The sequence below is a fragment of the Lissotriton helveticus genome, chromosome 7, assembly GCF_964261635.1.
Source record: "Lissotriton helveticus chromosome 7, aLisHel1.1, whole genome shotgun sequence".
NCBI lineage: Eukaryota > Metazoa > Chordata > Amphibia > Caudata > Salamandridae > Lissotriton > Lissotriton helveticus.
Window position 1 is genome coordinate 1,287,813,308 of NC_136068.1, and position 20,948 is coordinate 1,287,834,255.

The 20,948-nt window shown below is 48.5% G+C and overlaps 1 protein-coding gene across 3 annotated transcripts in view; it reads left to right on the top strand.

The window, feature by feature from the left end:
- LLGL2 (LLGL scribble cell polarity complex component 2) overlaps positions 1–20,948 on the top strand; it is an 876,878-nt gene that overhangs the window by 543,245 nt on the left and 312,685 nt on the right. For all 3 annotated transcript variants that reach the window (XM_078654529.1, XM_078654530.1, XM_078654531.1), the window contains one exon: positions 1,760–1,901. In XM_078654529.1, coding sequence (XP_078510655.1) covers positions 1,760–1,901 — 142 coding nt within the window. The remainder of the gene's footprint in view (positions 1–1,759; positions 1,902–20,948) is intronic.

Genomic DNA, 20,948 nt, shown 5'->3' on the forward strand with positions numbered 1-20,948 from the left:
CAGCATACGTGTGCATTTAGGGCATAACTTTATCCTCAAAGGCCAGGTGTAAGGATGAACAAAGTAAGGAAAAGGATGGCACTCCTCCAGTGGAGTTGCATGATTAAAGAAAAAAGGGATTGGCCTACAGTGAACTTGCATGATTGTCAAGTTTAACAGGAGGAAAGCTTCAATCGTAATAGGAAAAAAGGGACCGCGCTGGGTACACAGCTTTTCCATACCCTCGAGAGGACGTTGGTCTGAACATAGAAAGCTAAAGATATTTGGCACTGACCTCTATGCAAAAACATACAACAAGAAAAGTTATTGGCCAGATGCACACTGGATTTCAGTTCTGGTGTTTTGTTGTCAGAAACCTGATTCTGGGCTGAGTGTTGTCCTTTCTGTATCTCAGTATGGTTTGTCGATGACAGGACAAAGTGCTGTGGTCGGGCGACTCACGAGTCAGTAATGTCAGTGTCTGGTTGTTATCAGGTTGACTCTGGAATTAGTAGTATTCGAGGAACAGGTACATGGAGTGCTCAAGGATTTACTTTTTACTGCTCCCTTGAGAAAACAAAAGGAGTTATTAATCTTGGCTAAGGTAGAAATAGATTGAAGGAAATGTTAGGCTAGCATCCTTGAGATCCAGGCAGACGAGTCAATAATTGGACCTCAAGATGTCCCTTAGGAGATGAATCACTCCATTTTGAACTGGCGGAATACCAGCCTTTTGAACTACCTGTGATTTATGACGGGACGATGTTCTCCGTCTCTCTTTTTCATGAGGAAAACTTAACTAAATCTGCCAGGGTTCACCTGTGTGGGAATTACTGCCCCCTTAACTAGGAGTTCTGATAACTCTGTCCACCAGAGAGACTTCCTGAGCCGACATGTCAATGGGGCTAGGGCAGAAGGGTTGTGTTTGGGAGCCGTAAAACTCGATGTGGTAACCCTGCACCGTCTGTAGCACCCAGGCATCCAAAGTCAAGAGCCTAGAATTAGGTAGAAAATCTGTCAACCTGCCCCCTAATTTTTATTGGGAAGAAGGGTGAACTCACCTTTACCGGATCCGGTATTGCCGCTGCTTCTGAAGGTTCCTCGAGACCCTCAGCTGGGGTAATAGCCTCTGGAGAGGAATAAACCCCCAAAATCTTTGAGGTCTTGCCAGTGTCTGCTTCTTTATGCTTGCCCTCTAGAGGAGGCTTGGAACGAGGGTCCGAAGGACCAGTCCTGATTATTGGAAGTCAGACTAATCTGCCCCCCCCCACCCCCCCTTTGTTTTCTTATTTTGCTGAAGGTGAGCAAAACTGGGAGGATGTTTATCTCACGGCTCTGCTGCTAATGGAACTCTTTAATTCTGCTGCACTATACTAACTGGTAATTAAAATTTATTTTGCTATAGCCATTGACCCTAGGTCCAGTTTATTTAATTTGTGTGTATTCATTTTCCTTAAATTCTTATTCAAGTAGCTATCCTGGTTTGGATCTTTTAAGCACTTTATTTCTTAACTGTATTGTTCATGCATAACATCCGTTTCTTTGCTGAAAGCCTTGCTGCTTGTCCCAATCTATTAAGAGGGATCCAGGAATTCCCTTTAGTGGTCAGATTATTTGGCCCTTGTTGGCTTTTCTCCTGCACAGCTCACAAATCTGATTTCTTGCAGGTAAATGGCAATAAGCTCGCACACCCGTGTCATAGTAGGGATGACATGAATAATGCTCTGTGCATCCAGTTGCAATTGCAATTTTTGGTGACTGTGTTCCTCTTCCTTTGCAGATGTACACTGCATCCAAGTGATCAGCTGGCTCTCGAGGGACCTCTATCAAGAGTGAAATCTTTGAAGAAGTCTCTGAGACAGTCCTTCCGGCGAATACGAAGAAGTCAAGTGTCCAAACGCCGAGGTGCCAACATGTCTGAGGTAAAATCTACTATTCAGACAATGACAGAACCCATGCAGTATGTCCAACTCTGTTCCCAAATAGAATGAAATATTTCCTAGCAACCGCAACAGAAAGTTTACATTTTATTAAGGACTCCGAGGCAAGGATTCTGCTGTACATTCTTCACGTTATTTCTCCAGCAGCCTTATAACATTTAAGAAAACTACCTTTCCCGTGAACACTTGGAGAAGTGGTGAAATAAATGTCAACCAATCAGGACACATGTGTCCCCTCAGAGTCCTCTGACACCCTTATGTTTCCTCTTTTGACAGGATGTTACGCCTGATGATCCTTCAGTCTTGCTTAGTCATCATTTCCTTTGTAGAGAGATAGGATTTACTACTATATTCCTGTTTTGTTGCAAGTCATTCAACAACACATGAACAATCTGTGCCTAGAAAAATCCTCCAAGACAATTTGCAAACAACATTATCAAAGGCGCTCAATACACAACTGGGTTAAACTACAGAGGGAATACCTACCCCAATAGAAAAATGGAAAAGGATCCTCCAACTATGTTTAGTTGCCACTTCGGTGCTCGGGTGGATAAACCTTGTCTCCGAGTCCTTAATAAAATTTAAACTTTCCATTACAATTGCAAGGAACATTTTCATTTTATGTCACAACCAGAGGTGGGTAGTAAGCTTGTTCATAGCTTCCTTACCACCAGGGAGGCCATGTCTGTGACCAGTCAGCAGCATTAAGAATATCCTCCAACCTGGCGCCCAGAGCCAAAACTTTAAAGGCCACGACACCTCTTGCGGAGTGTGCCCCGAAAGATGTGTAAAATGCAAAAACAACAATTAATGGACAGAATGCAGAACAATTTTATCGTAGTTGCATGTAAGACTCAGTATCGTCTTTTATTTTCGTCTATCTGATTGTTTGCTGTCATTCTATTAGAACTTGACTGCTATCCGATCATGCTACTGAAGTTTATATTTGCACCCAATATTATGTCGCGTCACCCTCATACTATGTCACCCCCTGTTTCTGTGAAGCGCTCTGATATCTGTAAAGATCTTGTTCGCGCTATATAAAACTCTGAATAAATGTCATACATTCACCCCAGTACACAGATCTGGGCCTAAATCCATCGTTTTTTTGCACTCCACACCACCCCAGGTCGGATATGGCCATATGCAAATCAGCCTTGACACTGTGCCTCATGGGAACAGTCCAGCCCGAACTGCCAAGCCATGTCTTTCCTGGACCGGAATCAAGCATCCAAGGACCGGTTTCTGGCTATCAGCCGTCATCAGCCTGGATAGCTTGACTCCAGTGGTGTGGAGAGCATGGGACTCACGTCTGAGCATACCCATCGGGGTGACAAATGCAAAAACAACAATTGATGTTTTCTTCCTCGTTATAGACCGCACTCCATCTCTTCTCTTCTGCAGCTTTGATTGCTGGCTCTCAGCTCAGCTGAAAACCAAGGGGCCCAGTTGTTAGGCTGTTAGGTCTTGACTAGTTTAACTGGTGATAAAATGGAAGCAGCAAGTATTTTGCGCGGCTGCTATGCTGATGTTACTGTAAAGAATGGGGGGTGAAGCGGTCAAATTTTCAAAGGTTAGAGCTTGCAGCCCTTGAAATGGTGGCAGCAGCGCAGACACACCAGTAATAGGAACTGCTGTTGCCGCACATGGGAATTCTTTTATGTTTTGGGCATCTTGTTTTTAGAATTACCTGCCCTTATCGCTCTCTTGCACAGTATCGCATTGCTGCTCACAGACCTAGCCGTGTCCAGTTGGTAACGTTTTTTTGGGGGGTACCAGTCCCAATCAAGGGGGCGGAGCCTTTTGTTACTCGCAGCCCTTTAAATGGTGGCAGTGGCACAGACGTGCTCAGCAGGCACGCCAAAGGTAAGCCCGTCTGTGGCTGACCGGGCCTAGGGGCTTGTTACTATGCCCAAAATCTCCCCTACACCACCTATTAACTTAAACACTTATACACAGTAAAATATCAACTTGAACCTGACATTTTGTCACATCTGTCTAACTTAAGGCTACTAAATAAATATAGCTCAACTATTAAACTAAGCAAGCGTGTCAGCCCCCCCTGCCAGTGCCCCTTCTGGGATTGATAACTCCGCTATCTACCTGAACACCAGATCTATGGTTAAACACCGAATAGAAATATTTTAGTTTCTGGACTCTGAAAAGCCAGAAGCTATTGTTAACTGAAACCTGGTTATCGACTGAATCTTCCCCTGACATCTTGACTGCTTTCCTGGAGAATGATTACTTACTTCATGCTAACTGACCTACATGTAAAGTAGGTGGAGGCGAGGCAGCTATAATTAAAACTAAATTGAAGTTTACCAGTATTGCTTCACTAGATACTACAGCAGTTGACGGTCTCTTAATTAAACTTGATTCTATATCTTCCTTTCTAACTTGGTATTAAGACTGTATTAAGACCCCCTGATAATATGCCCTACTTCCCACACTCTCTGGCAGAACATATTTCTCCTCTAGTAATTGACTACGCAGAAAACTCTGGTAATTGAGAATTTTAATTATTGGGTTAATGATGAAAAGGGTGGGCAATAATCTATTGAATTAAGCGACTTGATCAGCAGTCTGAATTTTGAACTACATGCCACTTCTCCCACTCATATTAAGGGCCATACATTAGGTCAGGTATGGTCTACCAATTTATCAGTTGCTCACCTTAAGGTCATGCCCTGCGCTTGGTCAGATCACTACATAATTACATTTACACTCGCTGATTTGGTTCTTCCTAAAGCTTTGCTTAGCAGAGAAAAGCTAGCTTGGAACTGAACCTGCGTTAAAATGGACTCTTTCTGCAGTTCATTGGAACCACCTTACTGATAATAAATGGCAATATTAACCAACATGAGAAAGGTATCACAGCCTGAATAACAGAAGCCAGTAATATGCATGCTCCCCTTCGGAAACCCAGAATGGCTAGGCACCATATCTGAAAGAGACACTTTAGTGATAGATTCCTTACCGTAGAACATCCCCAGACGTCAGACTGGATCCGGAAAGTTTTTTGTCAGCAGTACCCCTGTGCATCGGTAAGTGGCGTCGTGCAGCTCCGCGTCCGTCGCTGGCGTCCATCGCTGGCGTTGTAAGCACCAAGATGACGTCACCGAGACTACTTAGGTGCCACCCATGCGCGCTGACGTCAGTTTTTTCTTTTCCCGCGCCAGCAAGCGCAGATCCGGTTATAGCACATACCCTAGTCACTTTTTGACTAACTTTTTGAGACTTTTGTCTCTACTTCTTTTGAGTGTTTGACTCCTGGTGCCAGGTAGGGATGCTTGAGTTTAAATCCTGCGGGGCCTGTCACCGTACGATGTCGGTGGCCGACACCCATGGCGTATGTCTCTACTGTCTGGAGTGCGACCATGACTCCCGGTCGTGTTCCGACTGTCTGGCCATGGCTCCGAAGGCTTTGCGGGTGCGGTCCGGGAAGCTGCTGGAGGCCAGGCAGTCGTCTTCGCACCTTTCGAGGTTCAGAGCTCGCTCGAGGGAGCCACCGCAGAGCCATCATCGCTCCTCGGGGTCAAAGTCTTCACCCTCGGAATCGGGTAAGAGACGTCACAAGAAAAAGTCGAAGAAGCGTGATCGCTCTCCGACGTCCCCCCCCGTCGGTCTCCGGACGCGGACAAGGGGGGCAGGGGCCCTTCCCCTGCAGCTCCTTTGGAGCCTGGGAGTCCCGCGGCCTACCCGCTCCATCCGGGTCCGTCGGCAACTCCGGCCCAGGTGCAAGAGTTTCTTGCTGCCATGTACTGCCTTTTCAGGCCTAGGGCTCCCCCGGCGCGCCTTTGGGCCCCGCGGTCCCTATTGATGGTCATTGCTTGCCACAGGCTCCGCCGTCGGCGCTTCCCCCAGCGCCACAGGGTCATCCGCCGGCGGCTCCGGCCCCAGCGCCCCCTGCCATGGGTTCTGTTCATCCCACCTCCACCCTTGCCCGAATTTCCGGGCAATTTTCCTCCTGCATGGGACCCTAATTGGGACATGGAGCCGGATCAGCGCCGACCAGCGCTGTGCCCGGCGCCATTGGAGCATTTGTTGTCCCCTGTACCTCCCCCGCTGCTGCCGCCTATGCCATGGGCTATGGAGTAGGGGGATGACTGGGAGGGGTCGGAGGACCCTCTTGTGCGGCAGTGCGAGTCTAAACAGGAGTGGGCGAAGGACTCGAAGGATGCAGGTGGCCTTGATCTCTCCTCCGAGCCTAGATTTACGTCTCCTCCTGCTGTCATGGAGGAGGGCGCCACATATACTGTGGTGCTCCATAGAGCAGCTAAGACCCTGGACCTTGATTTGCCTACTGTCACTCGCAAGACCAACCTCCTTACTGAGGTGCTTCAGCCGGCTGCAAGTTCTATGGACCATCTACTCCCATTTAATGAGGCCTTGACGGATGTTTTGATGGGCACCTGGTCTAGGCCAGCCACAAGGGTTCCTGTGGATAAGAACGTGGCCAGGCGTCCTCGCCCTGCACCGGGTGACCCAGCCTTTCTGCCAAATCATCTGACTCCGGAGAGCTTAGTCATTCAGGCCTCCACTTCCCCAAGTGCGTTCCCTACCGCCCCGCCAGATAAGGAATCGAAAAATCTGGAGCAGTTAGGCAAGAAGTTATTTTCCTCTGCCAGCTTGGGGTTGCGGTCCGTCAACACTGCATGCCTCTTGGGCCGCGACTCTCACGCTGTGTGGGACACAGTGGCACATACACTGCCCCAGTGCCCGGAAGAGGTTAGGGCTATACGCTCCCAGGCTGTTGCAGAGGGGAAGGATGCCGCGAAGTTCGCCATTCGGTGTGGGCTGGACACCGCGGATTCTTTAGGGAGAGCGATCTCCACAACAGTGGCCCTGCGTCGCCATGCCTGGCTGCGGTCCACTGGGTTTTCGGGGGAAGTCCAGAGTTCCCTCATGGACATGCCTTTTGATGGTACTCGCCTGTTTGGCGATAAGGCAGACAGTGCGCTGGAGCGTTTCAAGGATTCTCGGGCTACGGCCAAGTCCTTGGGTCTCTCCACCACACGCCCAGCCACGTCTACCTTTTGTTCCTTTCATGGCCACAGAAGGGGCGCCCCTGCCCTCGTTCAATCAGAAGCCTGCGCAGAACCATGCTGTGGCGGCTCAGGGGGCCAGCGTGCCGGTCAGTCTATCTCCACCCCAGCAACATCCGCCTCAAAGCCTTCCGAGCTTTGGGGTGCACCCCATGCCAGTGGGCGGCAGGATTCATCATCACCTCCCCCACTGGCATTCTGTTACTTCCGACAGGTGGGTGCTGCAACTTGTCCGGGGGATCGCTTTGCGCTTGTCCAACAGGAAGTTATGGCCCTCTTGGCCAAGGGGTCCATCGAGCGCTTTCCTGGGCCAGAAGTAAGACGTTGTTGTTGTTCCCACTACTTTCTGGACCCTAAGAAGGACAAAGGGGGCTTGCGCCCCATCTGGGACCTCAGGAACGTCAATTGCTTCCTCCGGAAGGAGAAGTCCAAAATGTTGACTCTGGCTCAGGTCTTGGCTGCCAGAAGTAGGACGTTGTTGTTGTTCCCACTACTTTCTGGACCCTAAGAAGGACAAAGGGGGCTTGCGCCCCATCTTGGACCTCAGGAACGTCAATTGCTTCCTCCGGAAGGAGAAGTTCAAAATGTTGACTCTGGCTCAGGTCTTGGCTGCCTACGACCCTGGAGACTGGATGTTAGCTTTGGACTTGCCGGAGGCATATTTTCACATCCCCGTACTGCCGACCCACAGGCGTTACCTGCAGTTCACGGTAGGCCAGGAGCATTTTCAGTTTGCCGTGCTCTCCTTCGGCCTTACCAGTGACCCTCGGGTGTTCATGAAGGTGATGGCGGTGGTCGCAGCTCACCTGCGCAGGTCAGGGGTGTCAGTCTTCCCCTACCTCGATGATTGGTTGTTGAAGGCGAGCTCGCCCCAGGCAGTTGTCACCCACCTTCAGACTACGGCCGACCTCCTGCATTTGCTGGGGTTCTCCATCAATGTGCCGAAGTCTCTCCTGAGTCGTTCTCAGAAGCTCCCTTTCATCGTGGCTGTTCTGGATTCGACGCGATTTTAGTGTTTATCCTCCCGAGCAGTGAGTCAGGGATGTTCAGGCTATGATTCCGATCTTTCAGCCTCTATCCCGGGTTTCAGTCAGGATGACCCTCCGGCTCCTGGGCTTCGTGGCCTCCTGCATCCTGCTAGTGCAACATGCTAGGTGGCATATGCGGGCTCTGCAGTGGGACCTCAAGTTCCAGTGGGCACAGCATCAGGGCAACCTGTCCGATCATGTCCAGATCTCGAAGGGCACTGCACGACAATTGCAGTGGTGGCTCACAAATCGTGATTGGGTCAATGGAAGATCCCTCTCCCTTCCCCAACTGGAGCACACAGTGGTGACGGATGCGTCCCTCGTGGGATGGGGCGGCCACTTGGGAGAGGCGGAGATCAGAGGCCTCTGGCCTCCGGCGGTGTCCCGGCTCCATATCAACCGTTTGGAGCTTCGGGCGATCCGACTTGCATTGAAGGCATTCCTTCCCTCTGTCTGGGGAAGTGTTGTGCAGGAGTTAACGGACAACACCACCACCATATGGTATTGCAACAAACAGGGCGGGGTGGGGTCGTGGACCGTATGTCAGGAGGCTCTGCGCCTCTGGACATGGCTGGAACGTCAAGGAATTACCTTGGTGGTTCAACACCTGGCAGGTTCTCTGTACGCCAAGGCAGACAAACTCAGCCGCCTGTGCTTGATGGATCATGAATGGCGTCTGAACTTGGACGTGGGCCAAGGTCTCTTTCTGCAGTGGGGAGAGACTTGGTTAGATCTATTCGCCACCGAAGAGAACGCGCAATGTCATCAGTTCTGCATGTTGGAATTTCCAAGGCGGCACTCGCTCGCTCGTCGCGAGTGGAGCTGCGGTCTGTTGTACGCCTTTCCGCCTATACCACTTCTGCCCAGAGTGCTGAAGAAGATTTGGCGCGACAGGGCCCAAGTCATCCTTGTGGCTCCTGATTGGGCACGAAGATACTAGTATCCCGAGCTACTCAACATGGCGATCAATCCCCTGATCCGACTGCCTCTTCGGGAGGATCTTCTGTCGCAGCAGCAGGGGACGGTCCTTCACCCGAACCTGTCCAGCCTCCACCTCCATGCTTGGAGATTGAGCGGCGACAGTTGACAGCTTTTGATCTTCCTCCTGAAGTCTGTGATTGCATTCTCGCAGCCAGGCGTCCCTCCACTAAAAAGGTATACGCCTTGCTGATGGAACAAGTTTGTGGCATGGTGCACAGCTAAGGCTGTGGATCCCCTTTCTGCCCCTCTTTCTGAAGTCCTTCTGTTCCTTCTTTCTTGGCCCAGCAAGGCTCTGCTGTGGGCACTATCAAAGGTTATCTTTCTGCTATCTCCGCCTTTCAACGGCTTTCAGATCAGCCTTCTCTTTTTAAGTCCCCGGTTGTTAACCGTTTTCTGAAAGGCATTACGCACACATTTCCTCCCGTATCGTTCATCATGCCTCAATTGGCCTTAAACCATGTCTTGACATATCTGATGTTCGCTCCCTTCGAGCCCCTTCATAACTGTCCTTTGCGTCTTCTCACTCTCAAGACTGCTTTCCTGGTAGCTATCACCTCTGCCAGAAGAGTGAGTGAGCTCCAGGCTCTTTCTTCTAAACCTCCTGTTCGAGACATATGAGCTGCAGATTACACACTATGCATAGATCTCCACCTAGTGTTGGGCCAGGATGTTTGCAGTTGTTTTTGTCCTAAAAAGTCTTTGGAAGTCACGAGATAGGTGACTCCTCCTTTGGATTACACGGCGCATGAGCATCGGCTCCATCCTTAGATTGTTTTTTTCCGCCATCGGGCTCGGATGTGTTTCATGTGCCGATTCTTCTTTGGCGCGCAATCCTCACCCCTTTCGACGGTATTGTCTCGAACGCGTTCCAAATCGATGCGAGTCTTAACAACTTTGAAGTCTTCGATTCCGGTCGTCGACGAAGGCCTTCGGGCCTACCTGGGCCTTATCTTCTGGCTCATGGAAAGGACGCCATTCACGAAGTGTCTTCAATGTGGGTCGAAGTTTCCCCCACACTGATATCCATGGTGTGTGCAACCTTTGCCTCTCACCGGAGCACGAGGCCAGAGACTGTTCCGCTTGCGCATACACACGTCGATCCCAAAACTTCCTCGACACCCTCAAAAAAGGCTTTGGTCACACCTTCAGGCCCAGGTGCACACAGAGAGACTGCTTCCCATGCCTCGCCTTCGGGCCCGGTAAAGAAGCCTACTAAGCCTTTAGGCGACTCAGGCTCAAGTCAGCCTACCCCCCGTACCGGCACACACCTACCGGCACCGAAAAAGAAGCCATCCTCTTCCTCATCCACGCCAGCTGCTTCCACATCTAAGCACTCGGCGCCGAAGACTTGCCCCGGCTCCTCGGTACCCAAAACACACTTGGAGCCGAGCAAAAAACTGCCACCGAAGGGCCCCAACTCCCATGCCTCAGAGCCGAAAAAGGCCTCGGAACCGAAAAAACTGCACGTTCCACCGGCCAAAGACAATGCAAAAGGGCACGTTTCGAAAGCAAAAGACGCTTCTGGTTCGGTGCCGAACCAGAAGTGGTGCACAGCTAAGGCTGTGGATCCCCTTTCTGCCCCTCTTTCTGAAGTCCTTCTGTTCCTTCTTTCTTGGCCCAGCAAGGCTCTGCTGTGGGCACTATCAAAGGTTATCTTTCTGCTATCTCCGCCTTTCAACGGCTTTCAGATCAGCCTTCTCTTTTTAAGTCCCCGGTTGTTAACCGTTTTCTGAAAGGCATTACGCACACATTTCCTCCCGTATCGTTCATCATGCCTCAATTGGCCTTAAACCATGTCTTGACATATCTGATGTTCGCTCCCTTCGAGCCCCTTCATAACTGTCCTTTGCGTCTTCTCACTCTCAAGACTGCTTTCCTGGTAGCTATCACCTCTGCCAGAAGAGTGAGTGAGCTCCAGGCTCTTTCTTCTAAACCTCCTGTTCGAGACATATGAGCTGCAGATTACACACTATGCATAGATCTCCACCTAGTGTTGGGCCCGGATGTTTGCAGTTGTTTTTGTCCTAAAAAGTCTTTGGAAGTCACGAGATAGGTGACTCCTCCTTTGGATTACACCGCGCATGAGCATCGGCTCCATCCTTAGATTGTTTTTTTCCGCCATCGGGCTCGGATGTGTTTCATGTGCCGATTCTTCTTTGGCGCGCAATCCTCACCCCTTTCGACGGTATTGTCTCGAACGCGTTCCAAATCGATGCGAGTCTTAACAACTTTGAAGTCTTCGATTCCGGTCGTCGACGAAGGCCTTCGGGCCTACCTGGGCCTTATCTTCTGGCTCATGGAAAGGACGCCATTCACGAAGTGTCCTCAATGTGGGTCGAAGTTTCCCCCACACTGATATCCATGGTGTGTGCAACCTTTGCCTCTCACCGGAGCACGAGGCCAGAGACTGTTCCGCTTGCGCATACACACGTCGATCCCAAAACTTCCTCGACACCCTCAAAAAAGGCTTTGGTCACACCTTCAGGCCCAGGTGCACACAGAGAGACTGCTTCCCATGCCTCGCCTTCGGGCCCGGTAAAGAAGCCTACTAAGCCTTTAGGCGACTCAGGCTCAAGTCAGCCTACCCCCCGTACCGGCACACACCTACCGGCACCAAAAAAGAAGCCATCCTCTTCCTCATCCACGCCAGCTGCTTCCACATCTAAGCACTCGGCGCCGAAGACTTGCCCCGGCTCCTCGGTACCCAAAACACACTTGGAGCCGAGCAAAAAACTGCCACCGAAGGGCCCCAACTCCCATGCCTCAGAGCCGAAAAAGGCCTCGGAACCGAAAAAACTGCACGTTCCACCGGCCAAAGACAATGCAAAAGGGCACGTTTCGAAAGCAAAAGACGCTTCTGGTTCGGTGCCGAAAAAGCCTACGGAACCAAAGACCTCGGCACCGAAGGATCTACCTCCAACAGAGGAACTATTTCATCCAGATCCTACCCAAAAAACTCTTGTAAAGGATCCCAAAACTCGTCGATTGACTCTTAGCTCTAAAAAAACGACCACTGGATGCACCTGTACCGGATCCTCATCCTAAGAAGGACATTGCTACCTCTCCTCTGAGAATACCTTCTCCTCCTCCTCCTCCACTACCTCCTCCCCCACCACATCACTCCCCTACACCATCTCCTACTCCAATAGAAGATAATGATGACTGGCATAACACCTCTGATGACACAGGGAGAGGTGCAGATAATGAGCCACTAGATAATCCTAGTCCTCCACGCTCACCTGACCCTTGGGATGATTATAGCACCCTGACATCCCTAACATGCCACAAGATGACATATACCTCTCCAGGCCTTTCCCACCAGAGGACACTATGGGCTTTAACCAACTTGTCCATAGAGCTGCCCAATACCATGGGGTTGACCTACACACAGACCCAGTGGAGGAAGATTTCCTCATGGATACTTTTGACACCACACAAAAGTCCACTTCAATTCTACCCATGCTTAAGAGGGTCATTTAAGCATGCACCAGAGGTATTCAAAGATCCAGTCAGGGCTCGAGTCATCAACCCCTGAATTGAGAACAAGTATAAGGCTGCCCCCTCAGATCCAGCCTCCATTAAAGGGCCCGCACCAATAGACTCCCTTGTAGTCTCCAATGTGAGAAAAAGAGCCAATTCCCAAACATCAGGTGAGGCCCCCCCTCCCCAGATAAGGAGTCTAAACTCCTAGATACCTCGGGCAAACGAACGGGGTCACAGGCAGCAAACATATGGCGTATCGTCAATGCTCAAGCACTATTAGCGAGGTATGACAGGGCACATTATGATGAGCTAGAATCCATAATGCAGCATCTTCCAGACAAATATAAAAAAGAGCTAATGGATTTATACAAGAGGGTAAAACTATCACCAATACCTCTATTCTTTGGGCTCTGGATGCGGCAGATACTGCTTCAAAGGCAATTAACATCAGTGACCTTTTGCGTAGGCATACCTGGCTACTCATCTCAGGTTTCAAACCTGAAGTCCAAAGTGCCATCCTCAATCAACCATTTGATGAGCAACATATATTTGGGCCTAATGTGGGCTTATCCCTTGAGAAAATGAAAAAGGATACTGACACAGCTAAATCTATGGGAGCCTTGCAGTCGCAAGCTCCCAGACGCTCCTTTCGTCGCTCATCATACAGAAGCACCACCAGAGGCTACGCCTCAGATAGTCCCTCCACTTCTTACAAAACCCCTACCCAATCCACCTTCAGTAGGGGCTACCAAAGAAGGGGTTACAGGGGTAACAATAACAAAGGCAGAGGCAAAACTAACAACTCCCGCTCTGCCTCCACCCCCCACAACATTCCACTGCGGTTGGGGATAGACTGCAACAATTCCTTCCTGTCTGGACCATCATCACATCAGACAGGTGGGTGCGACAAATAATTCAATCAGGCTACTGTCTCGAACTAACATCTACCCCCCAAACATACCACCCAAACAGCGTCCAATGTCACAAGAACATTTGCTACTGCTAAGGCAGGAGGTAATATCCCTCCCACAAAAGTGCAATAGAAACAGTTCCACTGCATCAACAAAACTAGGGAGTTTACCCCCTGTACTTTCTTATCCCAAAGAAGGACAGCTCTCTATGGCCTATTCTAGACCACAGACTACTAAACTTGTACATACTATCAGACCACTTCCACATGGTCACACTCCAGCAGGTCCTTGGTCTTCTTTTACAAAACGACTTCCTTGCGACTATAGATCTCAAGGATGCCTACTTCCACATTCCCATTCACACTGCTCACAGAAAGTATCTCAAATTCGGTGGTTCCCGGAGGGAGGCAAGATGGCGTCAGTGTGATCGCGAGCTACAGGCACTGCTCCGTTAGTTCTGACCCCTGGATCCATTGGAGGACATATGGATCATGGATTTAGGAAACGGGCATGCGCTGGTTACAGTTAATGAAGACTGCTCTGCTTCGTCCGAGGATTTAGTCACTTGAGATATTTGTGACATTGAGACAAAATCATTCAGCCTGGCGTGCCGTGGTTGTGAAGTATGGGTTGCCGATTGAGGAGCCGTACCTGTACATTGTGCAAGTGATGCCCTCCAACCTCGCCTCCTTCGTTCTCGGTCGATTGTGATTCCGACTCTGCCGCTGTGCAATGCTCTGATACAGCTCTGATACAGCAAAAGGCAAAAAGGGCCGCCACTCGGCGAAATCATCATCATCTTCTTCTTTGTGTGCTGCGGGTGGCGGGCTGGATGCTAGCCGCCCGCGCCTGTTTGGAGAGTGGAAAAATGACCGGCGGAATCACGGATCAGTTGGCCTCTACCTCCATTGCTACCTCGTGGGGGATCCTTGACCTGGACGGCTCGACACTCCACTGCTTTCCCAGCCCTCCTCCGCTGGTCCACATTACTCCGTTGCCAGGGAGACGCCGGTCAGCCGCCAATGCTGCCGATGCTTCCTGCCCTATCGCTGCCTGCTCCACAACCTGCTCCTCTGGTCAAACGGTCCTCTGCATCGTGGCCCATGTGATTTGCAAGGGGCTGTGGTCGTGGTCAAAGAATTTCAAGAGAGATCAGTCCGTGCTGCTAACCAAGGCAAAGTCGGAGGCTGCTTGTTTCTGTGATCGTGCCCTTAACCCAGGGGGTGAAAGATCGCGGCAGAAGTCTTCACAGGGCTGGACAAGACTACACAAGTAAGCATGGCGGGAGAGTTGGGGGCGAGTTGCGAGTTGCGAGCTGGCTGACAATCCGAGCGAGACAATACTTGTGAACCCACAGGGCACAGGGAACCCACAGGGCATTCAAGGCACCCAAACCACACAGAGCTCACAAAACGCGATGAGGCGGCCAGAAACAAGGGGGTCCAAAAACAAAGATGACAAAGACAAAGTCAAGGACAAGGATAAAGAAAAAGAGCGGGGTAGGGACAAGGACACTTGATAGAGATAAAGTTAAAATTAAAGATAAAGATAGAGATATAGATGTGGGTTCTGACAGCTTACAGTCGACCGTGAAAATGGAATTATTGGCTAAAAAAGCAAGGAGACTTCAGACAATAAAAAACCTAAAGTCGGCAGCCAAAACTAGCGGACAGCCAAATGATGCCCAACCGCGGATCTCAAACATTTTCAGCCCAATAATCAAAGAAGTATTTGATCTAGAAGGGGAGGATGGGCCTGATAAAAAATTAAGTAGTAAGACAAAAGTACCGGGAACACGAGGAGTGCACCTTGCGGCCAAAAGTGGGAAACAGGCGAGTGAAATGGCCGGATCAGAACCAGCAGAAGAATCGGAATCGACAGCTGGACACGCAGCCTTAACCACTTCTCAGCCTCCAAACTTGATCACAAGCGCAGAGTCAGACGCCGCAGACAATGAACCAGGCCCGGAACCAGGCCCGGATCAAGGCCCAGGCATTCTTGAACTGTTATCTGACAGTGATGCTTCTAAAGGAGTCGTAGGGGAGAATATTAATCTAGCTCAAACTACATCTACAAACTCCCCTGTCTCTATGCAAGAGATCTCAATCCCAAGCCCAAGCTCCCTCTGACGAGTCAGAGTCTGAAATTTATGAGACTGGGGTGTCTACTTCAAGCAAGGCACAGAGACTAGAGCGCACAAGTGCAGAATCTTCTGACTTTTCAGACCCAAACTCTAAGAAGATGAATGAGTCCTTTAAGGATAACGCCGCAAGAAAAAAACAGGGAAAAAAGAAAAGAAGACAAAAAAGACAATATAAACTAATGTTTGATGACACTACTAATCAAGGGAGTAATACAGATCAGATTGATCACAGACTGAGGAACTCATCTCCACAAGTCATGACCCTGTCTGACCTGAATCCTTGTCTGTCGGGAGACTCCAAAATGACCGACCATAAGCAATCTGACATCATTGGTTGTGGGGGAAATCAAGCAGAACCCTCCCTGTGCGATGTGTAAAGCTCAATCAGGAGATTCCAAGAAGACGTTAAACAGGATAACCAGAAGAACCCCGTCGCCATCCAGAAACTCCAAGGAGCGATTAAAAAAAGTGGGCCAAACATGTCTAGAGATCTCGGATAGAATGGCTTCGGTAGAACTACGCACCGAGAGCCTTGAGAAAGACATCTCCGCTTTGCAAACATAGGGAAGAGATCAAGAGGAAATCATTAAAGACTTGATGCTGAAGGTCGAAGACCAAGAAAACAGAGCTAGGCGTAATAATTATGCTTTCTCGGAATCCCCGCGGGGACAGAGGGGAACGACTCAAGGGGTTATATGACATCTCTTCTTAAAGAGTCATTCCCAGAACTAAATGCTTGGGAATGGGACAAAGAGGTTCAGCGCGCTCACCGTTTTCCTCTGACCCTCCCTAAACGGTTGCACACACCAGCACAATAACCAAGAGCAATATTGGTATATTTCGGTAACTTTCTCTTACGTGAAGCTATCTTCGATCTGGCACGACCCACTAGTAAAAGGGAATATAAAGGCTTCATGTTCTTCAGCAGACCTGACTACCCTCATGCGACGGTGGAACGAAGATGGAGGATGAGACAACTTTTCACCTCCTTTGAACAGATTGGCGCTACTGTATATTTACAGAACCCTGCACGACTAAAGATCATCTTTAAACGAGCCACTAGAAGTTTCACCAGCGAAATCCAGGCACAAGCATATCTAGAAGAGATCACAGACTCAGACAAAGACAACCTTAAAAAATAGCAGAGTAAATAGACTACATTCATACATCAACTTATCCAAACCACCAGCGGCAAGATCAGCAGATTAAGATGAGAAGGGAGGAAGAGGGGGGGTAGGGGGGAGGAAGTGTTAACGACTGATACGCAAATGCAATACCATTCCTGTGTATATATGCAAGGTTCTTTGGGAAACTCAAACGCAGAGAATAATTCCTCCTCTACTCCCGGAAGATACAGGGGTCGGGGCATGGAGCAGCTAGAGGCTTGATGATTACCCGGATGCCCACACCCAGCCTCAATGGATGGTGGAGGGGGGCGGGTGGGTTCAAGGGGAGGGGAGATGGGATCGGGTGGAGGGGTTTTAGGGGAAGGGGAGAGGGGTAGGACATACAGGCACGGAACCAGCTCAGAAGCCATGGCTAGGGCTATAATTAAGACAGATGTCCCAGACTACAAACAGGTAACAGATGGGAATCTTAGTTTGAGCAAAGGCTCAAAGTTAGAATAAGCAGAATTTATTTGTACGAATGGCTAAATTAAAAATATTGACCATCAATATATGTGGGCTTAACGATCCAAAAAAAAGACAGCGAATAGCAATAGGTCTCAAATCAATCAGGGCAGAAATCGTTTGTCTCCAAGAAACTCATGTAGAGGGATCCCAAACACATATTCTGAAAACCCTTGGATATAAAGTAGCCATAGCCACAACTCAGGCAACACGAGGGGTGGCTATTTTGGCACGTGGTGGGGGGGCTCCGATTTACGAGATCAGCTACTGATAAATGTGGTCGATGGGCCATCACGGAGGGCGGCACTAATATAGAAGGGGCTGTAAGAGATGTCGCCATAGCAGGAAACTTAATAACCGAAACCCTCACCATAAAAGCAATCTGTAAAGCCACTTTGAATAAGGAAAAAATTTATGAATTAAGTGAGCAGGTAGGACATCAACTAGCAGTCCGCACAAGACAGCAGAACACCGAAAACGCAATCCAAGAGATTAGAGACCCTATTAACGGCCTTACACAAGACCCCAAAGAGATCAGAGATGCATTTCAGAGGTACTATGCGGACCTATATATTGAGACATGCAAAAGTCAGTCCAAAATCGATGAATATTTGGATTTTGTTATGGGGTCTCAGCTACCTCAAACCGATAAATACAGTCTCGCAGAGGCACCACAATGGGTAGAAATCCTCCTATCAATAAACAGCTTCCTATCTGGTAAGGCAATCGGACTAGATGGAATTCCTGTGGAATTCTATGCTAGATATAGCAAGAAATTGAAAGAAATGTTAACTAAATTTGGTGAATCATGTCTTCCAGGCCGGGCGGCCACCGAAATCCTGGGCCAGGGCTAAATTCATTGTATTCCCCAAAAAGAATAAAGACCCCACAGAATTAGGGGCCTACCGCCCAATTACATTAATAAATAATGACTCTAAAATATATTCAAAATTGCTAGCTAGCAGACTTGCCCCAGTAATTCATAAAATTATCTCAATCCGGCAACATGGATTCGTCCCAGGCAGATCAACTACCGATCATATTCAGAGGGTGATCACACTCTTTGACATAGCTCAAGTACCAGGAGACCCTATGGCACTAATATTGCTAGACGCGGAAAAGGCATTCGATAGGGTCTCCTGGCAATGTCTATGGACTGCTATGTCAAAGAGTGGGATCGGTGAACAATTCATCAATGCTGTTAGCATGATGTATGTCAATCCGGAAGCAGTGGTTATGATAAACGGGGAAATATCAGATACCATCAATGTGACCAGAGGGACAAGGCAGGGCTGCCTATGCTCCCCTCTGCTATTTGCTATATTTATAGACCCATTTATCCTTAGGCTAGAAACCAATCCATCTAAAACACCAATGAAAACCCTCAATGGAGAAACCAAGACCTTGGCGTACGCGGACGACATCGCAATAGTCACAGCTAATCCAAACAAAGCAGTCAACGTAATGGAAGAGGAAGCAAAGAACTTTGGAGAAATTTCCCGTGGTGGGTCAGGTTGGGGATTTCTCAAATTGGCTCACTCTATGACTCAACAGGCTTTAGCTCATTTGAATCTTTAAAAAATAAATTTGGTCTAGAATATCGAGATTTTTTCAAATACCTACAAATTGGGGATTTTATAATGAAAAAGGGGGGCGGCAGTGCTGCAATCCAGAAAATTCAGTTAATCGAAACAGTGGTTCAAAACAACAGAGTCAAAACAGGAAATATATAACAATTTAATGGCTTTTTTCCTGATGATCTGGATAAACATACCCATAACTGGCAGAACAAATTAGGAATTTCAGAGCCCTCAGTCAGAACGCATTCAAACTTCACCAATCGCTAATAATGTCAACCAAATTGCAAGCCCAATTTTATAAAACCTTTTTTTAACTGTACTATACCCCCAATAGAATAGCTAAATGAAGTACAGGTAAAGGGACACTGTGCCCTAGATGTGCGATGCCTGAAGTTGATTTAATACATATGTTCGCCACATGTAGGACACTTAGCACCATCAGACGGGAAATCTCTATTTTTCTTTCAGGAATCTTTGAAACAAGAATAGAGATTTCAACAGCTGAAATAATACTGGGGGCAGAATGGGATACTCGACCCGATCAAATGAAGGGACTTCTGTTTGTTTCAATGGCAGTGCTTAGAATTTGTCTGGCATCGGTCTGGCTAGACCCACACCCACCAACATTTCAGCAATGGCGGGCACGATTGCTAGCAACATATAGCCTGGAGATAGCCATTTATAGCAGGAAGGGTATGAACAAGAAAAAGAAAGGATTAGAAATATGGTACCCTCTTACACAATGGATAGAATGTCCCGATTAGTCATGTCTTTAATTATTCCGATAGAAATATTATTGTGTTTTTTCGAAATTGTATCTCTTTTTGTTCACAACATCCAATGTATGTATATATCATTTAAAATACCTGTATGGGGCGGGTGGCAGCGGGGTGGGCTGATCAAAAATGTTAAAACTTCAATAAAGAACTGTTAAAAAAAAAAAAAAAAAGTATCTCAAATTCGTACTGGATGGTCAGCACTATCAATTCAAGGTACTCCCATTCGGAGTCACAACAGCACCACAGGACGACCGTTCCTAGAGCCAGTTCCTCAAGTAGTCAAGAAAGCAGACGCATTGCTCTCCGGCTGGAGAGCTCACCTACTGCAACACACCATGCAGGGCAGTTAGACACCGCAACAAAAGTTACTCCACATCAACCACCTGGAGTTACTAGCAGTATCTCTTGCCTTAAAAGCATTCCAAAAGCAAATATCGTGCAAAGCTGCCTTAGTCCGAACGGACAACATGACAGCCATGTACTACATAAACAAACAAGGCGGGGGACACTCTCTGCAAGTCTCTGTTAGCGCAGGAGATATGGAGATGGGCTATACCTCTCAACATTTTCCTCCTAGCCCAACATGTTCCGGGGGTACAAAACACCAGATTTGGGCTGTTAAGCTGTCAGACACAACAGATCCACGAGAGGGAACTTCATCCACAAGTTCTTCAACCGTTCTTTCAGATGTGGGGACAACCTCAGATAGACCTAATTGCCACCCACGAAAACGCCAAATGCCCAAGCTTCGCCGCCAGATATTCACACCCGCAGTCCAAAGGCAATGCGATATGGATGAACTGGTCAGGCAAATTTGCTTTTCCACCTCTCCAACTGCTTCCACTAGTGGTGCGCAAACTACAGTCACATTCATTAACTCTCATTCTAGTTGCTTCAACTTGGGCCAGACAACCGTGGTACACCACACTCCTGCAACTTTCCGTGGTACCGCACCAAAAGCTATACCTATTTCCATACCTCCTAACCCAGACCATGGAGAGGTCAGACACCCGGACCCAGCTCAGCTCCACCTTGCGATCTGGCTCCTGAGGTCCTAGAATTCGGTTACCTTAACCTTCCTCCTGACTGTATGAATGTTATTAAAGAAGCTAGACGTCCCACCACTAGGGCATGTTATGCAGCCAAGTGGAAACGTTTTGCAATATATTGTCATAACAACGACATTAATCCCCTAGATGTGTCTATTCAACACATCATAGGATACTTACTACACCTCCAAAGATGTAACTTAGCATACACATCTATTAGACTGCATCTTGCTGCCATGGCAGCATATCTACAAAATAGACATCTATCACTTTTTAGAGTACCTGCCATTAAAGCCTTTATGGAAGGTCTCAAAAGAATAATTCCTCCCAGAGCACCACCTTCACCTGTGTGGAATTTAAACATTGGCTAATGGGAACTCCCTTTGAACTTTTCCA